Consider the following 21,822-nt stretch of genomic DNA (forward strand, 5'->3'; position numbering starts at 1 on the left):
GATCACCAATTTGGTACTGGAGAGGTGTGTGTGTGTGATTGGGGGGCAGATCGTAGAGGGAGACCAAGAGATGAAGACGGTAAGGAGATTCAGAAGGATGTAGGTTGCAACAATTATTTGGAAACGACGAAGGTGCTTGCTGAGAGTAGAGTACAACGGAGAGGTGCATTAAAACAGACTGCAGACAACAATAGCAACAATAACATTGATTACAAGAAATTTCATGTACGAGGGTTGTTCAAGATGTAAGGTGACTTTTGAAATTGCGCGGGCAACGTACATTCGATTACCGTTTTTTTTTTTTTTGTTATGTTAGTACGCATGACACGAACATATGTTCACAGTAAGTGTACAGCATATTTCGTTTGTTTTTGACAGCAATGGAGCAAAGAATTTGCATCAAATTTTGTGTGAAAAATGGAATCAAGTGCTCTAAAACACTTGAAATGTTGAGAATGGTTTAGGTTAGGTTACGGTGGGTCTGGTGTAAGTAAAAGAAATGTTTACAAGTGGTACAAGCTGCCGAGAAGATGCCAATGACGAACCTCGCTCTGGACGCGCCAGCACATCAACAACAGAAGATAACGTCGAAGCTGTGAAGAAAATTGTTTTGGAAAATCGTCCAATTACCGTAAGAGAGGTTGCTGAGGATGTTGGGATATCAGTCGGCTCGTGCCATGCAATTTTTTCGGATGTTTTGGGCACGAGGGGTGTGTCAGCGAAACTTGTTCCAAAACTTTCTCAACTTTGATCAGAAGAACTGTCGCACGAGCACCGCTCAGGAGATCTCGCATGACGTCGATGATGACACTGATTTGCTCAAAAGGGTCATAACTGGTGACGAAACACGAGTTTACGGTTATGACGTCGAAGCCGAAGACCAGTCGTGCGAATGGAAGCATCCCGGAGAGCCGAGACCGAAAAAAAGCGCTCCAAGTTCGATCAAATGTCAAAGTTTTGCTCACTGTTTTATTCAATTACCGTGGCGTTGTGCAAAATGAAGTTTTGTCTCGAGGTCGAACGGTCAATAAGGAGTATTACCTTGACGTTATGCGCCGTTTGCGAGAAGCAATGCGGAAAACCGTCCGGAATTTATGGCTTTTACATCACGATAATGCACCTGCTCATTCATCGTTGCTCGTAAGAGATTTTTTGCCCAAAAACAATACGATAATATGTGCCTCAGACACCATATTCGCCGGATTTGGCCCCCTGCGACTTTTTCCTGTTTCCAAAAGTGAAGAGACCTATGAAAGGCGAAGATTTTCAGAGACTGAGGAAATAAAAACTGCATCGCTGGAAGTACTCGAGGCTGTACAAAAAAGTGCTTATGAGAAGCGCTTCGAGGATTGGAAGAAGCGTTGACGCAAGTGTGTTGTATTGGAGGGGGATTACTTTGAAGGGGACAACACGAATGTTGATGAATAAATAAATATTTTTTTTATAAAAATATAAAGTCACCCTACTTTTTGAACACACCTCGTACATAAAAAGGTTGATAGAAATAAATGACACGTGTAAAATAGTGAAGAGTGAAGAAATAAATGGCCGAATCGAGCAGGGCAGACGGGCGGCGCGCTACTGACCAGGCCGTCGGTGGCGCCGACGGAGAAGAGGCGCGCCGCGTCGCCGCCGCCCCCGCCGCCGCCCGCGCCGCCGCCGGGGCCGGCGACCAGCGAGTACTCGACGTAGCCGTTGCGGCCCTCGTCGCGGTCGACCGCCTTGACGGCCAGCACGACCGTGCCCGCCGGCGTGTTCTCCGCCACCGACACCTCGCCCGGCGAGATGAACTCGGGCGCCGCGTCGTTCACGTCCTTCAGCACCACCGTCACCTGCGCAGCACAGCACAGCCGGCGCCTCCAGCGTCACAGCTCCACGACAAAAAGCACAGGCAGGCAGGCATTCACGGCGACTTCGGGAGGGTTGGGCCGCGCGGTGAGGCGGACCACTAACGCAGCTCTCGGGACTGTGAACGAATTTGGTGAAAAAGTGTTGCTGCTCTTTTCGTCTTAGTTCTGGTGAAATCGCCGAGCGGGGTAGTCGCGCGGTCTGATGGCACCTTCTCACGGTTCGCGCGGCTCCCCCCTTCGGAGGTTCGAGTCCTCCCTCAGGCATGGGTGTGTGTGTGTGTGTTGTCCTTAGCGTAAGTTAAAGTTAGATTAAGTAGTGTGTAAGGCTAGGGACCATCTCGGCAGTTTGATCACGTAGGAACTTGCCACAAATTTCCAAATTTTTCTGAAAAAATCTCTTTCTCGGTTATGGTAAACCGAAAAGTTTTATTGTGCAGCTACATAATTTTAGAATTAAAGCTTGGTTTGCACAATGTTGATGCAGTTTTGTTTGACATATACCTATGCACGAGACTAACCTAAAATCGACACCGACCTCACTAAATGGGAGTCGCAGTGGTCCATCTCTCCCAGACAATCGGGACAGGTGGGCCGTGTGTTTTAAGGTGGTATATTCTTGTTTGAAATGCGAGCTGGAGTCAGCCCAGACAAATACTGCGCATCATATCTTTCAGACGACACCCATTGTTGATGATACGCTTCGATTTGTTTCCCGTTAGAGGCAAAATTATTTCCAAGTGGAGTATTACGTGTCCTTTCGATACAGCGGCCTCAAATTAGTGCAATCGATATTCGCTTTATCGATATGTGTTAATAGGTGCAGGAGAACACGGCAGCGACAGCACCGCGCGTGCGAGAACTGGATGCCAGTGATGGAAAGATCCGACCACTTAGAACCGGTAGCGGTATTTTTCGGTACTTGTCTGCTCTCGGTAATAACAGATTTATTAAAATATTTTACTAATAACCGATTATCAATTTATATATCAATTAACCGTAGCAGCAATAATAAGATTTTTGTTTTTAAATAAACCTATTTTTAAAAAAGGAATAATTTTTATTCGTAAAATTTGCATTGGTTTCAAATATTGCCTTATTGTAGACAACTGGAAAAGCGATTGGTGCCGTTTCGATAACAAACGAATGACGGACACCTGGCACAAGAAATAGTACAGAATTGCTACGACAATAGCGTTCCCATTGGCGTGTGACGTGGCTGAAGGATCGGGTGTGCGCCCAGTGTTCAAGATCTGCCAACACCTCGTCTAACCAGTAGTTTGTCACTGTCCTCGACAGACGTCGTTGTACTGCACAATGGCACCAACACTAGTCTGGAAATATTTTTACGAAGTGACGTAGTAATGAAGTATTGTACTTGATCAGCTTTAAAAGATTAAATATTTGCCTGCCATTTCTACGAAACAATAAACTAGTAAGTAAATTATGGTAACAGTAATAAATTAAAAACTTAACAACAGTTCATTCACAGTACACAATAAGAATATAAGTAAATGATCTGCTGCCTGTGTCTTCATAATATGCGTTTATCTGTTTGTAGCCCTTGATAACGGACAAATTAACACGAAAAATTGAGTACCTCAAACTCACTTTCCACCCTTCAGCACCATATATTCCTAATGAGTGGAATGATCCTCGATTACAGCAAGATGTTTCGAGCAGACTTTCAAAACGTTAGAATCAATAAAAGAATACAGACGATTTTTGTAGTATTCAACCACTTACCATCTTTCAAGAAAGCAGCAAACGCTGGACGGACAAAGCTTTCTTTTATTTGCCCATTTAATTTAATATTTTGAGTCTCTGTATCTTGAAACTACATTAATGACAGGAAAGACCAGAAATAAAAATCTGAAAATCGTATGTTTCTTAACAGCTGGGATAAACTTGCATGGAGAAAGAACCGATGTACCGGTAACCGAAATCGAGTCGCCGATAACCGCCATCCCTTCTCGCTGCTACCAGCATGCAGCAGCGCTGCTCATTCGCTGCTGCAGTACTCTTTATTCTTCACGTTCTGCTGTCCCTGTTAACACATATCGATAAAACAAATACAGCACTAGCCTAAGTTCGGAGCGCACTGTAAACTGGGCACGTAAAATTCGGCTTTAAAAATCACTTTTTTATAACTGGAAACAAACTGACATATGGCGTCGCATGTAAGACGTGATAAGCAGCATTTATTCGGCCTGACTCGAGCAACACACTGCAAAAACAAAACTACAAGCATGTGTCGAAACATGACAGAGAAAATGCGCCTGCCGACTCTAAGGAGAGGCGCCCTGCACATGAAATACGGGGGTACCACCATCAAGATGACTACATCCTACTCTCACACTCTGGCATACCACAGCAAGGTGTCGCTACAATTGTGACATGTTACAACGCAGACGTGAGCTACATCTGAAATGTGGTGACAGAAACAGAACTGTACAAGAACAAGAACGAGACTATACCAAACACAAAATACGTAAGTAGTTACCATCTGGACCATGTTATTACCGATACCTTTGTTATGCACATTCGACGCATCCAGCCATAAAAGAACTTTGTTCTCTTCGGTAGAAAGCTTCTGAACACTGGCAAAGCCGCTCGGGGTAGCCGCGCGATCTAGGGGTCGTGTCGCGGTCCGCGCGCCTGCCCCCGTCGGAGGTTCGAGTCCTCCCTCGGGCATGTGTGTGTGTGTGTGTGTGTGTGTGTTTCCCTTAGCGTGAGTTAGTTTAAGTTATATTAAGTAGTGCGTAAGCTTAGGGACTGATGGCCTAAGAAGTTTCGTCCCATAAGACCTTACCACAAATTTCCAAATTTTCCATTGGCAAAGGCTGGCACTAATCAACCAATGAATAAATACAAGCTTTGGTGCAAAGAATTAAAAACGTCTTTTGTTCAGTTAGTTTTTCTATTTTGGCACTTACTTATGGAACCCTAAGCCACAGCCCTCTTCTCCAATACAGCATAATAATAACCACGATTATAAATGTAACAGTATTCACAGAGACAATGCTATCCCCTCTACATCTCGCCACAGATGCGGTTCATCCGCATAGGGACATGAATCACAGCACAAATATGAGATGAAAGTATGAAAGCGATGGCGTTTGCAATGGACTAATGGTGCGACCCAATGGAGAAGAAGTGGGAACGGAAAGGCTAAGGGAGTGGTGGGAATTTAAGGATTCAAATTAAATGCAGAGAAGTGTGAAATGATTCTGACAGTGAGGAAACAGAAGAGAACATCAACGAATGTAAGTATTAGAGGTCAAATACTAAAGAAAGTGGAAAGTTTCAAGACCCGGGGGAGCATAGCAGAAGACAGCAGCATGTATAACGAGGAGATTCGCGGAAGAGGAAGGCTGGCCCATTGAAAGAACCCAGTGGAAGAACCCACGTGCAGAGCACGGACGGTCCAGCAAAATATAAACAAATGTTATACCGAATGAATATTCACTCTGCAGCGGAGTATGTGATGATTTGTAACACCTTGGCAGATAAGTCCTGTGTTCCCGTCCGGCACAAAGTTTTAACCTCCCAGAAAGTTTTAAATGCTATGCCGAGCATATTATGCACCAGTGATCATGAACGCGTCGGAAACGTAAATAACGAAAAAATGCAGGTGAGCGGGATAGAGGATTGCGAGATGAAATTTCAAATAAGTAGAATAGGACTAATAAGAAAAGAATGAATGAGACGGCGAAAGAAATAGTGAAATAAAAGCTTATACAAGAGACCACAGAAAAGACTTGATCAAGATGGTGTAGGGTTATTACAAGAATGGGAGTTAGCGGGATGACGAGACAGGTTCTTGAAACGAATATAGGAGGCAAGAGACCTAAAGGAAGCCCGACAAACAAATGCACCGTTATGATGAAGGAACGTGTGAAGACAAGAGGGGAAGCCTGGGGCGGGTTGCATGTGGGACGACAGAAGACGGAGGGCTTGTGCCCTTGTCCCCAGGGTGAGGCCGAAACAACAAGAGAAAAATAAAAGGAAAGGGAGGGCGAACGAAGTAGAAGCGGAAGGAGGAGGGGGAGGAGCAGCAGAAGCGGAAGACTGTATTTCACTAAAAAAGGGCTGTTGGTAAGGTCTTATGGGACCGAACTGCTGAGCTCATCGGTCCCTAAGCTTACACACTACTTAGTCTAACTTAAACTAAGGACGACACAGACACACACACACACACACACACACACACACACACACACGCGCGCCCGAGGAAGGACTCGAACCTTCGACGGAGTGAGCACCGAGGACCGTGACAGCACGCCTTAGATCGCGCGGCTACCCCGCGCGGCTAAAAAAATGAGGGAGGGGTGCAGATGTATAAAACATGTGAAGATTCTGGCCGGACTGTGTTGAGCATCGCTTCCGTAAGACCTGCCGCTCCTTTGCACAGGGTGGCTTGTTTCTTGTTTTCGGTTACTAGATGGCAGTCACTTTCGCTATGCAAGTAAATCACTGCGACGAATATAATTGTCTTCTGAATCTATAAAAAGGAATCGCGTTACTGTTGCAAGCTGTGTGACGTTAGACTGTGAGTTGTTCCATGTTTCCAACTGAATCGTACAAAAATGGATTTCTGAAACGTGCACGTTTACCTAGTAATTCCTAACTGGTTAAGCAACAGCTCTTTTCTTTTGCCCAGTAACTTCCAACTGAATACTGTTTGATTGCCATGGAGTTTGGAACTGGAGGATTGGTGGTTTCTTGTTGAAGAAGTAACCAAAGAATTCCTGACTTGAAATTGCTCTTGCCTGAAATACGAGGGCGCGCTGAAAAGTAATACCACTGAATTTTTTTCCTGTTCTCAATATCTGCATTACACGGGAGAGCCAAAGCAACTGGTACACCTGCCTCATACGGTGTAGGGCCCCCGCGAGCGCGCAAAAGTGCCGAAACACCACATGGCATGGACTTGACTGAAGTCTGAAGTAGTGCTCGAGGGAATTGACACCATTATCCTGCTGGGCTGTCCATGAATCCGTAAGAATACGAGGGGGTCGACATCTCTTCTGAACAGTGCGTTGCAACGATCCCAAATGTGCTCAATAATGTTCATGTTTGGGGAGTTTGGTGGCCAGCGGAAGGGTTTAAACTAAGAAGAATGTTTCTGGAGCCACCGTTGTAGCAATTCTGGACGTGTGGGGTGTCGCATTGTCCTGCTGGAATTGCCCAAGTCCGTCGCAATGCTCAAAGGACATGAATGGATGCAGGTGATCAGGCAGGATACTTACGTACGTGTCATCTGTCAGAGGAATATCTAGACGTGTCAGGGGACCCATATCACCCCAACTGCAGACGCCCCACACCATAACAGAGACTCCACCAGCTTCAACAGTCCCCTGCTGACATGCAGGGTTCATGTCTTTATGAGGTTGTCGACACAAATTTAAACGAGACTCGTCCAACCTGGCTACATGTTTCCAACCACGAACAGCCCAATGTCGGTGTTGACGGGTCCAGGCGGGGCGTAAAGGTTTGTGTCACGCTGTCATCATAGGTACACGAGCGGGCCTTCGGCTCCGAAAGCCCATATCGACGATGTTTCGTTTAATGGTTCGTACGCCGACAGTTGTTGACTGCCCGATATTGAAATCTGCAGCAGTTTGAGGAATGGTTGCACTTCTCTCGCTCTGTACGATTCTCTTCAGTCATCGTTCGTCCCGTTCTTGCAGGATATTTTTACGGCCGCAGCGATGTCGATGATTTGATGTTTTACCAGATTCCTGATATTCACGGTGCACTCGTAAAATAGTCGTACAGGAAAATTCTCACTTCAACGCTACCTCGGAGATACTGTGTGCCATCGGTGGCGCGCTGCCTATATCACACATTCAAACTCGCTTTAAATGTTGGTAATCTGCCACTGCAGTATCAGTAACCGATCTGACACCTGCACCAGACAGTTGTCTTATACAGGCGTTGCCGACAGCAGGGCCATATTCCGCCTGTTTGCGTATCTCTGAATTTGAATACGCACGCCTGTAGCAGCAAGTCGCGCCCCCTGGCACTAGAGGGTGTGTGACCTGGCGGTGTCTAACACAAGTGTTTCGATTCTTGAGAAACGGCGTGATGTCATGGAGTTTCAGCAGCATAAAACGACCGTGGCACATGTAGAGCACCCTCCACTTCAGCATGACAATATCAGGCCTCACCCGAGCGCTGCGACGAATGCCACAACCCGATGCCTCGGGTTCGCTGTCATCGATTCGCGACTTGGCCCTAACATCTTCCCATCTGATTCCAAAATTTCCAGGACTCTACTTTGGCAGTAGTTAAGCGGTGCAAACAGAGGTGAGGTTATGGCTCCGTCAACCGAATCACTCATTCTACAGTGACAGTATCAACGATCCTGTTTCTCGTTGGGAGAAATGTGTTCGTCGCTGAGGTGACTATGATGAGAAATACACACATCATAAAAAGTTTCGCATCACCCTGGTTCCCAGAACTCCTGAAGATAGACGTTCAGTGTGAATATTGCATCACAGACAAAGTCCCTTTCACTCTTCAGAGATGTCACTAAACCCGCCCAAAGACGTAAACAACCATGCATGAGCAGCGTCTGTTAGAAGGAGGGTCCGACAGCCGATCAGTTCCAGTCATTCCACCAGGAAGCAGGTATACGGCTCGTGTTGTCTGTAGTTCAACCATGCCTAGGCGGTCAATACCGCGGTTCGATCGCGTCCGCCTTGTTTCTTTGCGCCAGGGAGTGCTCAACAAGGGAGGTGTCCAGGCGTCTTGGAGTGAACTAATGCGATGTTGTTCAGACATGGCGGAGATAGAGAGAGACAGGGTCGATGACAAGCCTCGCTTAGGCCGCCCAAGGGCTACTACCGCGGTGGAGGACCGCTACCTACTGACTGTGACTCGGAGGAACCTTAAAGGCAACGTCATCATGTTGAATAATGCTTTTCGTGCAGCCACAGGATGTCGTGTTACGACACAAACTGCGCGCAGTATGCTACATGATGCGCAACCTCATTCCCGACGCCCATGGCGAGATCCATCTTTGCAACCACGACATCATGCAGCGTGGTACAGACGGGCCCAAAAACACGACGAATGGACCGCTCGGTATTGGCATACGTGTGAGTGTCGCATATGCTTTCAAGCAGACAATCGTCGGAGACGTGTTTCGAGGGAACCCGGTCAGGCATAAGGCCTTAGACACATTGTCCAGCGAGTGCAGCAAGCTGGAGGTTCCCTGCTGTTTTGGGGTGGTGTGGGGCCGACGTACGCCGCTGGTGGTTATGGAAGGCGCCGTAGCGACTGTTCGATACGTGAAGGCCGTCATCCGACCGATACTGCATCGACATCGGTAGCATATTGACGAGGCGTTCGCCTTCATGGACGACAGTTAGGACCCCATCCTGCACATCTTGTGAATGATTTCTTCAGGATAACGACATCGCTCGACTAGAGTGGCCAGCACGATCTCCAGACATGAACCCTATCGAACATGCCTGGGATAGATTGAAAAGGGCTGTTTATGGGCGACGTGACCCTCCAACCACTCTGAGGGATCTGCTCCGAATCGCCATTGAGGAGTGGGACAATCTGGACTAACAGTGCCTTGATGAACTTGTGGATAGTATGCCACGACGAATACAGGCATGCATCAGTGCAAGAGGATGTGCTACTGGGTATTAGAAGTACCGGTGTGTACAGAAGTCTGGACCACCACCTCTGAAGGTCTCGCTGTATGGTGGTCGAACATGCAATGTGTGGTTTTCATGACCAAGAAGGGCGTAAATGATGTTTATGTTGACCTCTGTTCCAATTTTCTGGACAGGTTCTGGAACTTTGGGAACCGAGGTGATACAAAACTCTTTTTGATGTATGTAAATTTGTAGACACGGAGAATAAAGCTGTAGAATGTGAATAACGTGTTCTGGCGTATTCGCTGGGAATCCCATTTTGAGAAGGTCGCCCACCTGGTGTGAGTCTTTTTATTCGACGCCACCCGGTCCCCGCGGAAAGAAAATCTTCGACCCGGCCGAGAATCGAGAGGGGGTCCTTCGTACTGCATTAAGCGGCGCTATCGCTCAGCTGAGCTACGGAGGCGGACAGAGTGTTGACAACGTTTGTTTTATTCAATAAGCGTTACGAGCTTTCACATAAAAAATTCGGAGGCATCAATTTTGAGCTCGCCCTCGTGCTCAACGAGTAGCGAAAAGCGCGGCGCGCACACTGCCTGGCCGGGTTGTGTTATGGGCGACAGTGTTTAATGGCGGGCTGGAAGGAGGGGGGGATCCAGTGCGACGGCAGGCTGCATCCTCGCTGACGGAGGGCATTTTGAACATTTCATTTACGAAGGTGTTGCACACTGTAACCGAGTGAGTATTTTACATATTTCTTGCGAAAAACAGTTTTATATAATGCTTGTACGTCCCGTTCCTGTGCGTTTCCCATGATAAATGTGATTATGGAGAGAAGTAGGAAATGAGGTCTAACACGGAAATAATGCGTTCCCAGACCCGTGGCCGTATGACATATTGTCTTCCGTTACGTGCGAGGAATGCTTCCTGAAAGTTTGAACATTCGTTTTTCATACATCCTGTAAATGGTACCATCGTGTCAATAATAAAAGTATAATTAGAAAAAGTGACGTTGAGTTACTTTACCTCGATATGGGCGTTACCATGGCTAACAGAAGAAATGCTTCAGTTGATTGATGAAAGGAGGAAGTACAAACATGTTCCGGGAAAATCAGGAATACAGAAATACAAGTCGCTGAGGAATGAAAAAATAGGAAATGCAGGGAAGCTAAGACGAAATGGCTGCAGGAAAAATGTGAAGACATCGAAAAAGATATGATTGTCGGAAGGACTGACTCAGCATACAGGAAAGTCAAAACAACCTTTGGTGACATTAAAAGCAACGGTGGTAACATTAAGAGTGCAACGGGAATTCCACTGTTAAATGCAGAGGAGAGAGCAGTTAGGTGGAAAGAATACATTGAAAGCCTCTATGAGGGTGAAGATTTGTCTGATGTGATAGAAGAAGAAACAGGAGTCGATTTAGAAGAGATAGGGGATCCAGTATTAGAATCGGAATTTAAAAGAGCTTTGGAGGACTTACGGTCAAATAAGGCAGAAGGGATAGATAACATTCCATCAGAATTTCTAAAATCATTGGGGGAAGTGGCAACAAAACGACTATTCACGTTGGTGTGTAGAATATATGAGTCTGGCTACATACCATCTGACTTTCGGAAAAGCATCATCTACACAATTCCGAAGACGGCAAGAGCTGACAAGTGCGAGAATTATCGCACAATCAGCTTAACAGCTCATGCATCGAAGCTGCTTACAAGAATAATATACAGAAGAACGGAAAAGAAAATTGAGAATGCGCTAGGTGACGATCAGTTTGGCTTTAGGAAAAGTAAAGGGACGAGAGAGGCAATTCTGACATTACGGCTAATAATGGAAGCAAGGCTAAAGAAAAATCAAGACACTTTCATATTATTTGTCGACCTGGAAAAAGCGTTCGACAATATAAAATGGTGCAAGCTGTTCGAGATTCTGAAAAAAGTAGGGGTAAGCTGTAGGGAGAGACGGGTCATATACAATATGTACAACAACGAAGAGGGAATAATAAGAGTGGACGATCAAGAACGAAGTGCTCGTATTAAGAAGGGTGTAAGACAAGGCTGTAGCCTTTCGCCCCTACTCTTCAATCTGTACATCGAGGAAGCAATGATGGAAATAAAAGAAAGGTTCAGAAGTGGAATTAAAATACAAGGTGAAAGGATATCAATGATACGATTCGCTGATGACATTGCTATCCAGAGTGAAAGTGAAGAAGAATTAAATGATCTGCTGAACGGAATGAACAGTCTAATGAGTACACAGTATGGTTTGAGAGTAAATCGGAGAAAGACGAAGGTAATGAGAAGTAGTAGAAATGAGAACAGCGAGAAACTTAACATCAGGATTGATAGTCACGAAGTCAATGAAGTTAAGGAATTCTGCTACCTAGGTAGTAAAATAACCAATGACGGACGGAGCAAGGAGGACATCAAAAGCAGACTCGCTATGGCAAAAAAGGCATTTCTGGCCAAGAGAAGTCTACTAATATCAAATACCGGCCTTAATTTGAGGAAGAAATTTCTGAGGATGTACGTCTGGAGTACAGCGTTGTATGGTAGTGAAACATGGACTGTGGGAAAACCGGAACAGAAGAGAATCGAAGCGTTTGAGATGTAGTGCTATAGACGAGTGTTGAAAATTAGGTGGACTGATAAGGTAAGGAATGAGGAGGTTCTACGCAGAATCGGAGAGGAAAGGAATATGTGGAAAACACTGATAAGGAGAAGGGACAGGATGATAGGACATCTACTAAGACATGAGTGAATGACTTCCATGGTACTAGAGGGAGCTGTAGAGGGCAAAAACTGTAGAGGAAGACAGAGATTGGAATACGTCAAGCAAATAATTGAGGACGTAGGTTGAAAGTGCTACTCTGAGAGGAAGAGGTTAGCACAGGAAAGGAATTCGTGGCGGGCCGCATCAAACCAGTCAGTAGATGCTTTTTGCATCTCACACTCCATCTAATTTCTGTTTTGTCCGTCGATACACCATGTAATCAAAAGTATCCTGGACACCCACAAAAACATACGTTTTTCATATTACGTGTATTGGGTACCACCTAGTGTCAGGTACTCCGTATCAGCGATCTCAGTAAGCATTAGACATCGTGAGAGAGTAGAATGGGGCGCTCCGCGGAACTCACGGACTTCGAACGTGGTCAGGTGACTGGATGTCACTTGTGTCATACGTCTGTACGCGATATTTCCACAGTCCTAAACATCCCTAGGTCCACTGTTTCCGATGTGATAGTGAAGTGGAAACGTGAAGGGACACGTACAGCACAAAAGTGTACAGGCCGACCTCGTCTGTTGACTGACTGAGACCGCTGGCAGTTGAAGAGGGTCGTAATGTGTAATAGGCAGACGTCTATCCAGCCAATCACACAGGAATTCCAAACTGCATTAAGATCCACTGCAAGTACTAAGACAGTTAGGCGGGAGGTGAAAAACTTGGATCTCATGGTCGAGTGGCTACTCATAAGCCACACATCACGCCGGTAAATGCAAGACGACGCCTCGCTTGGTGTAAGGAGCGTAAATATTGGACGGTTAAACAGTGGAAAAGCGTTGTGTGGAGTGACGAATCACAGTACACAACGTGGCGATCCGATAGCGGGGTGTGGGTATGGCGAATGCCCGGTGGACGTCATCTGCCAGCGCGTGTAGTGCCAACAGTAAAATTCGGAGGCGGTGGTGTTATGGTGCGGTCGTGTTTCTCATGGAGGGGGTTTGCACCCCTTGTTGTTTTGCATGGCACTATCACAGGACAGGCCTACATTGATTTAAGCACCTTCTTGCTTCCCACTGTTGAAGAACAATTCGGGGAAGACGATTGCATCTTTCAACACGATCGAGCACCTGCTCATAATGCACGGCCTGTGGCAGAGTGGTTACACGACAATAACATCCCTGTAATGGACTGGCGTGCACAGAGACCTGACTTGAACTCTACAGAACGCCTTTGGGATGTTTTGGAAGGCCGACTTCGTGCGAGGCCTCACCGACGGACATCGATACCTCTCCTCAGTGCAATACTCCCTGAAGGATGGGCTGCCATTCCCCAAGAAATCTTCCAGTGCCTGATTGAACGTATGCCTGCGAGTGTGGAAGCTGTTATCAAGGCTAAGAGTGGGCCAATACCATATTGAATTTCAGAATTACCGATGGAGGGCGTCACGAACTTACGAGTCATCGTCAGCCATGTGCCCGGACACTGTTGCTCACATAGTGTGGCTCACTTGGGGAAATTCCAGTATATTTTGTGCACATGTTGTCCAAATTTCAGGAAAGTAGATGGCATTATTTCGGTTGATAATGGCCATTTTCATCGAAACTAGAAACAAATAATTTTTTTTAATAGTGTACAAGTCTCTTTCCTTACACGTGATTTCATGCAGTGAAAGTCACAGGCTAATGATACGACCTTTTCAGCATTTGGACTACGAACCCCCTGAAGTTTCGTGCAAAAGTGCGACACGGCTGTGTGGAGACTGACCGAGACGCGCCTGCGCACGGCCGCCGGGCACGGACACGCGGCGCTGCTCCGGCGTAACTCGGCCGCAGAGGCAGCTGTGGCTGTGGCCGTGACCGACTCCTGGATCCGCCAGTTGTGTCCGGTGCAGTGCGACGTTACTTTGTTGCTCTTCTTGTTCTCGTCTGTCCGGTGAGTATGTCGGACTACTTGGTACACCACGAAGGCATAGTGTTAGTCTCGATCTGACTGCCTTCAGCGTGACGCTAACGAGTGCCTTCCCCAAGTTTGGGTCTGCTCCGATACTAACGACAAATAACAGCAAATTAAGCTTCCGAGGAAATGTATTGTATCACAGAAGTAAAAAGTCGCGTAAATTATAAGAGGAGCTATAGTGGTGTGAGATAGTCCGCCTCTAACTCGTCTCTATGTACAGAATGAAACCGCACAGGGCTCAGTTCTCCTTATGTTACATATTTTCTTCGGCATTAGTGCTATCCTTCTTTGTACACGTTCACTACCCCCTCTCCGTCCTATTTGGCATGGGTCCGACCTACTCGAGTTAATGTCTTCGGTTGAGTCGCACAACTGTTTTGTAAGCAACGTCGTGTGTAGAGTGGTCGCTTTCTCGCACTATTCCACCAACGAATCCAAGTCTCGCACCTGCTCTACCAGTGACAGAGCCTTTGTGACAATTACGTTTCATAACACCCAAATCGTTACGCCTACGCGTTTGTAAGAATTAGCTAATTCTAATACTGACTCATTGATAGTAGACTAGTGCACAATTTTACATCTGTGAAAGCTAGTTGTCAATCAGTCACTGCTTTGAAATCTTATCAAGATCTGACTGAATATTTGTGGAACCTTTTTCATAAATATACACTTCCCCACCACGTGCCTCAAGTTACTTCTAAGTGTGTCGATGACTCTCCATCCGAGGAAACATTCTGTGTCCTTCCTACCAGGAATTCTCAACCCATTCGCAAATTTCGTTTGAAATCTCACTGCATCTTGTGTTCGTCAACAAGCGTCCGTGTGGTACTAAGTCAAATGCCTCTTGGAAATCAAGCTATACTACACCTATCTGGTTGCTTTCAGAATTCCATGTATAAAAAGTGCAAGCTGGGTTTTCGGAGCCTATGCCGGGTGGCACTGAGGAGATCATTGTGGTCGCTTACCGAAACTCATTACGGCCGAGTGGAGAATGCGTCGTAAGACTGTGTAGCTGGGGGAGGTGAGAGGCAGCTCTGTGGACTGCCTGCTCGCTGCTCAGACCGCTGCCCTCGCTCTTCCTCTACAGTCCTTATCCTCCCACAGTTCTTACCCTGTACTGGCAAACTGACGATGCGTAAACGCGTCAGCATGTTTCGCATCAACCGATCCCTCGTTTTAGTCAATTTGTGTCATAAAGATCTTTCATAGTCACTGTCCATTCATTGGTAACGCTATCTACCGGTCTAATGTTCTGCATTTTTCTGTAGTAAAACCTGGACTGTTTTAAAGTGTACGTTTCATTCCTGTATAAGGCTACGATCTGGAAGAAATATCTTCACGAAGGAACTGCTATCAGTCTAATTCATATTCCATGTTAACAATTTTTTCTTTATCAAACATGCTTTTCTTGCTTTTCCAGTATGCACTTTACATCCTCTCTACTTCAGCATCATCAGTTATTCTTCTAACCAAAACTCATCTACTACTCTTAATGTCTTATTTGTTACTGTAATTCCCTCGGCTTCGTCTGATTTAATTCAACTCTTTTCATTTACCTGTGTTTTACTTTTTCCTATGTTTATTTTATAACTTGTTTTCAAGACATTATTCAGTCAGATTAACTTTAACTAAGTTCTTTTCATCTCTGGTATTATTACAGTATTGTCAGCACCTCTCGGGCGATTTGTTTCCTCTCGCTAAACTTTAATTCTGTTTCAAAATTCCCCCTTTGTTTGCTGTATTGCTTGCTCGATGTAGCGACTGAGTAACGTGGGACAACCTCCCGTCACTCCCTTCTCAGCTGCTGCTTCCCTTCAGGAGTCCTCTCATGGGACGTGAAAGCGTTCGTGGACGAGGAGCCGGTGACATCACAGCGCGGAACTCCAGGCTCGACTGCAGTGCGAAGCGTGAAAGGAAGGACCTGCCGCGTCACAGCTTTGCTTCGTGGAAAGGACCGTGCGCAGTGAGGTAGAGCAAAAGTTTTACGCTATAAGTAAAGCTTGGGAGTCTCGATATTGTGTTTAGTCAGATGGAGTAGAATTGAGTTTTTGGTGATTTTTATATTATAGCGTACGTGATATGAACAAATGCTATTTCAAAGCACCAGCACATTGAGGGTCCATCGAAAACTCGTAGTTTTAAGTACGGTTTGTTACATTAAGCTAACAGGCCTGTCGTTACAACTTGTGTGATATGAAAGGATACAGTTCCAATGCTACGGTACAGTGATGATTCATCAGAAGCACGTCGCCACTGGTACAGATTTCATAGCTGGATGTCAGAAAATGACATTTGTAGTTACAGCCTTTAAAATTCTTTACAAATCATACACTGTATAAGTTAGTCACAGTCAGCATGTTCAAACTGTAGTGTAGTTTACAGCGTTTTAAACCATAAAATGAAACGCAGCAGATTCGCGTCACGCTAGTTGCAAGAACCTTTTTCGCTTTTTGTTTTCTACAAAATTGTCGGATTTATTACTATTTTAATGCGATTATTATATCAAAAAGTCGATGTCATTTATTATAAATGATATATTAGTCCAGTTCTTGTTACACAAAGCCCAACGAATGAATGTTTCTCCGGTAGCGAGAAATCTTAGCGTGACTGTCAATGAATGTAACGAAGTAAACCCAAACTTGAAGTTTTTCTATTACGAGTCTTTGTGTAAAAGATATATATAAAAGATATAAACCTATTCCTCGCGTTTATTGATTCCCTCATGCTTGTGTCTTGCCAGAAAATATGTTTTTCCGACGATTGTAAGTAGATTCGAAAAAATCTGCTCTTCCATTCGAATGAAATAACGAACCGAGTCTCGATCTCGAAACCAATGTAATGAACTATGTTACGTTAGAGTAGTGTCAATATCAACATTGAGAATATGGATATTATGGATGTGTAAAGCGACATTAGACACTACACTTTAACCGTGTTCAAATTAAAACCGGAAATGTGATGGAGGTTCAGTTTAGTTAGCAGAAAAACTTTTACGAGTACGCATCTCAGATTGCCGTACGGCATCGTGCAGTGTTGCTCCATCGGCTATTCGCTCTCCAAGCCGTCGACGAGTTCAGAATGTTCTCGGCGATTTCCTCCGCTCTTCTTCGGCAGCTGCAAACAGAGTTAACGCAGCTATTTTACGCGCCTCCATTTTCGTAAACAACCTGTGTGATTAGCGCGCCAGATTCATCCGACAACAGTCTCCGGAGAGCGTTCCGGTGCCAAATCACGAGTGGCGAGCACGTTACGGCACGTTCGGTGAGAAGAAACGAGGTCGCTGCGGCACCACACTGGGCGCGCTTCGCGATGAGTAACGCTCCACGCACTCCGTCTCTTATAACTGCAGTCCGGCTTTACGCGCAAGTTGCTCTTTGGGTGGCGGGACGCACGTCGAGGGCGGCCGGGCGAGCACACACCACTTCCGGGTCGCGGCGACTGCGCCTTCTTCCAGCAACTGTCCAGGCGTCGCCGGCGCCGGCGTCGGCGTCGGTGTGGGAGAGTGAGCAGCCGGCGGCCGCGGCGAGGAGGCGGCGTAGGCGGCGGTGGCGGCGGCGGCTGCGACTGCGCTCGCCCGCCCCCGCGGCAGTCCCACTTCGCCTGCCGTCGCTTATGAATATGGAGATTGGTTGCGAGCCCTCGGCCGCCCTGCTGCGGAAAGCGAACCACCTCGCCGGTCATTACCGGGGGGGGGGGAGGGGGGGTGGGTGACGGAACCGAGAGCCGCGCACGCTCTGTACCGGCCCAGTTCTGGGCACTGGGAATACAGCTGCCCCTAACAAAGAGAGTCTCCATTCGATTATGTCTACTTGTTTTCCAAACCTGAACAGCACCAGTCACCGCATGATCTACATCTACATCATACTCCGCAAGCCACCTAATGGTGTGTGGCGGAAGGTACTTTCGGTACACTAGCTGATCCGTCTAACCCTGTTCCACTCGCGAATAGGGCGTGGGAAGATCGATTGTCGTTAAACCTGTCTATTGGCTCTAATTTCTCGAACGTTCTGCTCGTGGTCAACACGCGAGATGTGTCCAGCTTCTCCTGAAAAGCGCTGTCCCGAAATTTCAACAGCAACTCTCTGCGTGATGCACGACGCCTCTCTTGTAAGGTCTGCCAGTGGAGTTTGTTTGGCATCTCCGTAACGCTCTCTAGCCAGCTAAACGATCCCGTGACGAAACGCGCCGCTCTTCGTTGGATCTTCTCTATCTCCTCTGTCAGTCCTACCAGACGGATAAACAATACTCAAGAACAGGGCGAACAAGCGCCTTATAAGCCACATCTTTCGTGCGTGAGTTACATCTCCTTAAGCTTCTTCCGATGAATCTGAGTCTGGTATCTGCTTTTCCCACTATTTGCTTTATATGGTCATTCCACTTAAGGTCGCTCTGGATAGTTAGGCCTAGATATTTTAAGGCAGACGTCTCTCCAGCTTTTTGTCACTAGTAGTGTAACTGTACAGTAGTGGATTTCTTTTCCTGTGTGTATGCAATATGTTACATTTATTTACGTTCACAGTCAACTGCCAGAGGCTGCACCAATTCATCAATTCTCTGCAGGTCGTTTTGTAAATTCTTACTATCTTCTGGCGTCGCTACTTTGCTATAAACAACTACATCATCTGGGAATAGGCTTAAAGAGCATCCGACGCTTTCTACTAGATCATTTAAATATATATATATATATATATATATATATATATATATATATACTCCTGCAAATTGAAATAAGAACACCGTGAATTCATTGTCCCAGGAAGGGGAAACTTTATTGACACATTCCTGGGGTCAGATACATCATATGATCACACTGACAGAACCACAGGCACATAGACACAGGCAACAGAGCATGCACAATGTCGGCACTAGTACAGTGTATATCCACCTTTCGCAGCAATGCAGGCTGCTATTCTCCCATGGAGACGATCGTAGAGATGCTGGATGTAGTCCTGTGGAACGGCTTGCCATGCCATTTCCACCTGGCGCCTCAGTTGGACCAGCGTTCGTGCTGGACGTGCAGACCGCGTGAGACGACGCTTCATCCAGTCCCAAACATGCTCAATGGGGGACAGATCCGGAGATCTTGCTGGCCAGGGTAGTTGACTTACACCTTCTAGAGCACGTTGGGTGGCACGGGATACATGCGGACGTGCATTGTCCTGTTGGAACAGCAAGTTCCCTTGCCGGTCTAGGAATGGTAGAACGATGGGTTCGATGACGGTTTGGATGTACCGTGCACTATTCAGTGTCTCCTCGACGATCACCAGTGGTGTACGGCCAGTGTAGGAGATCGCTCCCGACACCATGATGCCGGGTGTTGGCCCTGTGTGCCTCGGTCGTATGCAGCCCTGATTCTGGCGCTCACCTGCACGGCGCCAAACACGCATACGACCATCATTGGCACCAAGGCAGAAGCGACTCTCATCGCTGAAGACGACACGTCTCCATTCGTCCCTCCATTCACGCCTGTCTCGACACCACTGGAGGCGGGCTGCACGATGTTGGGGCGTGAGCGGAAGACAGCCTAACGGTGTGCGGGACCGTAGCCCAGCTTCATGGAGACGGTTGCGAATGGTCCTCGCCGATACCCCAGGAGCAACAGTGTCCCTAATTTGCTGGGAAATGGCGGTGCGGTCCCCTACGGCACTGCGTAGGATCCTACGGTCTTGGCGTGCATCCGTGCGTCGCTGCGGTCCGGTCCCAGGTCGACGGGCACGTGCACCTTCCGCCGACCACTGGCGACAACATCGATGTACTGTGGAGACCTCACGCCCCACGTGTTGAGCAATTCGGCGGTACGTCCACCCGGCCTCCCGCATGCCCACTATACGCCCTCGCTCAAAGTCCGTCAACTGCACATACGGTTCACGTCCACGCTGTCGCGGCATGCTACCAGTGTTAAAGACTGCGATGGAGCTCCGTATGCCACGGCAAACTGGCTGACACTGACGGCGGCGGTGCACAAATGCTGCGCAGCTAGCGCCATTCGACGGCCAACACCGCGGTTCCTGGTGTGTCCGCTGTGCCGTGCGTGTGATCATTGCTTGTACAGCCCTCTCGCAGTGTCCGGAGCAAGTATGGTGGGTCTGACACACCGGTGTCAATGTGTTCTTTTTTCCATTTCCAGGAGTGTATATATATTGTAAACAGCAACGGTCCTATCCCTATGAAACTCCGATTATTAGGTTTCCATCTGTCGATTTTGTTCCGTCAAGAACGACGTGTTGAGTTCTATCTGCAAGAAAGTCTTGAATGCGATCGCAAGTCTGCTCCGACACTCCGTTAGCTCGTATTTTTCTCATTAAGCGGCAGTGCGGGACGGCGTGAAACGCCTCACTGAAGTCAAGGGACACGGCATCGAGCTGGTCCCCGTTGTCCACTGCTCTGTGGATCTCGTGGAGGAACAGAGTGGGCTGTGTTTCGCAGCATCTCTGTTTGCGGAATCCATGCTGACTTTTATAGACGGGACTTATCCTGTGTACAGGGTTCAAATGGCTCTAAGCACTATGGGACTTAACATCTGAGGTCATCAGTCCCCAAGACTCAGAACTACCTAAACCTAACTAACCTAAGGACATCACACACATCCATGCTTAGGATTCGAACCTGCAACCGTAGCAGCAGCGCGTTTCCGGACTGAATCGCATGTGTACATGCTACTGACAAAGTATGGAACTGATGCATTGTACAGAATGCCTAGGCAACATACAGGGTGATTCAGGGAGCTATGCAAATATTTTAATATGTTACTCTACAAAGAAACTAAAGAAAAACGTTCATACAAACATAGGTCCGAAATTGCTTAGTCACGTAGTTACGGCTAATAAAAGATTTTGCCTGAAATTTAGCAATTTCGCTAGTATGAAGCCATCGCAAAACCGTACGAGGTTAAAGTAAAGCACGATTTCCATTTATTTTCTTGTTATTGGTCTGGTGAATCATATAAAACGTGTCCCAGACATGTATCTGCAATAGTTTTCCAGAACGTCCAGAGTGCCGAAAAATAATGCCGCCGAGTGTTTTATTCTGTTCTCAATATCGACTGAGGTATTTATTATACGTTATGCATACTACTCGGTCGACTTTCACACTTTGCTGACGTAAGTTGCAACGCTCTGCCTCTGGAGGGCTCCAATTTTAGCGTGTAACATGGCGGAGTGTAACTTAGAATATGTCTGTGCTCGACAAACGGCGTGCTGTAATCCAGTTTATAGCCGCAACAAACTTCGTCCACGAATGGAACACGCCCCCTTTTGCTTGACAATGCTAGATCACACGCGAGCGCGGCACCGGCAACAGCCCCCCCCACTCCTTGGAACGACCGCCATCGATCATCATCCGTGCAATCCCGACTTGGCCCCATCCAATTTTCATCTGTTTCGAAAACTTATACAACAGCTTCAGTGCCTTCAATTTGACAGTAATGAAGCGGTGCAAGGATATGTGAGGTTGTGGTTCCGTCAACAAACTCAAACATTCGACAGCGACACTGATCTCTTGTTGGGAGAAATATGTTTGTAGCCAGGGTGACTACGCTGAGAAATAAGTATTTAGACACGAAGAATAAAGACGTAGAATGTTAGTAAGGTCTGCTGTATTTAAAAAGTTTTAAGAGATTTCACATAACAAATTCGCAAGCATTTTTTTTCAACACAACTTCGAAGATGGCCTAGAAG

General features: G+C 46.7%; 1 protein-coding gene across 1 annotated transcript in view; it reads right to left on the bottom strand.

Annotated features, from left to right (window-relative positions):
- Positions 1-21,822, bottom strand: part of LOC124803478 (cadherin-related tumor suppressor) — a 491,307-nt gene that overhangs the window by 318,011 nt on the left and 151,474 nt on the right. Inside the window, exon 6 of the mRNA XM_047264670.1 lies at positions 1,587-1,832. Coding sequence (XP_047120626.1) covers positions 1,587-1,832 — 246 coding nt within the window. The remainder of the gene's footprint in view (positions 1-1,586; positions 1,833-21,822) is intronic.

The sequence above is a fragment of the Schistocerca piceifrons genome, chromosome 6, assembly GCF_021461385.2.
Source record: "Schistocerca piceifrons isolate TAMUIC-IGC-003096 chromosome 6, iqSchPice1.1, whole genome shotgun sequence".
Taxonomy (NCBI): Eukaryota; Metazoa; Arthropoda; class Insecta; order Orthoptera; family Acrididae; genus Schistocerca; species Schistocerca piceifrons.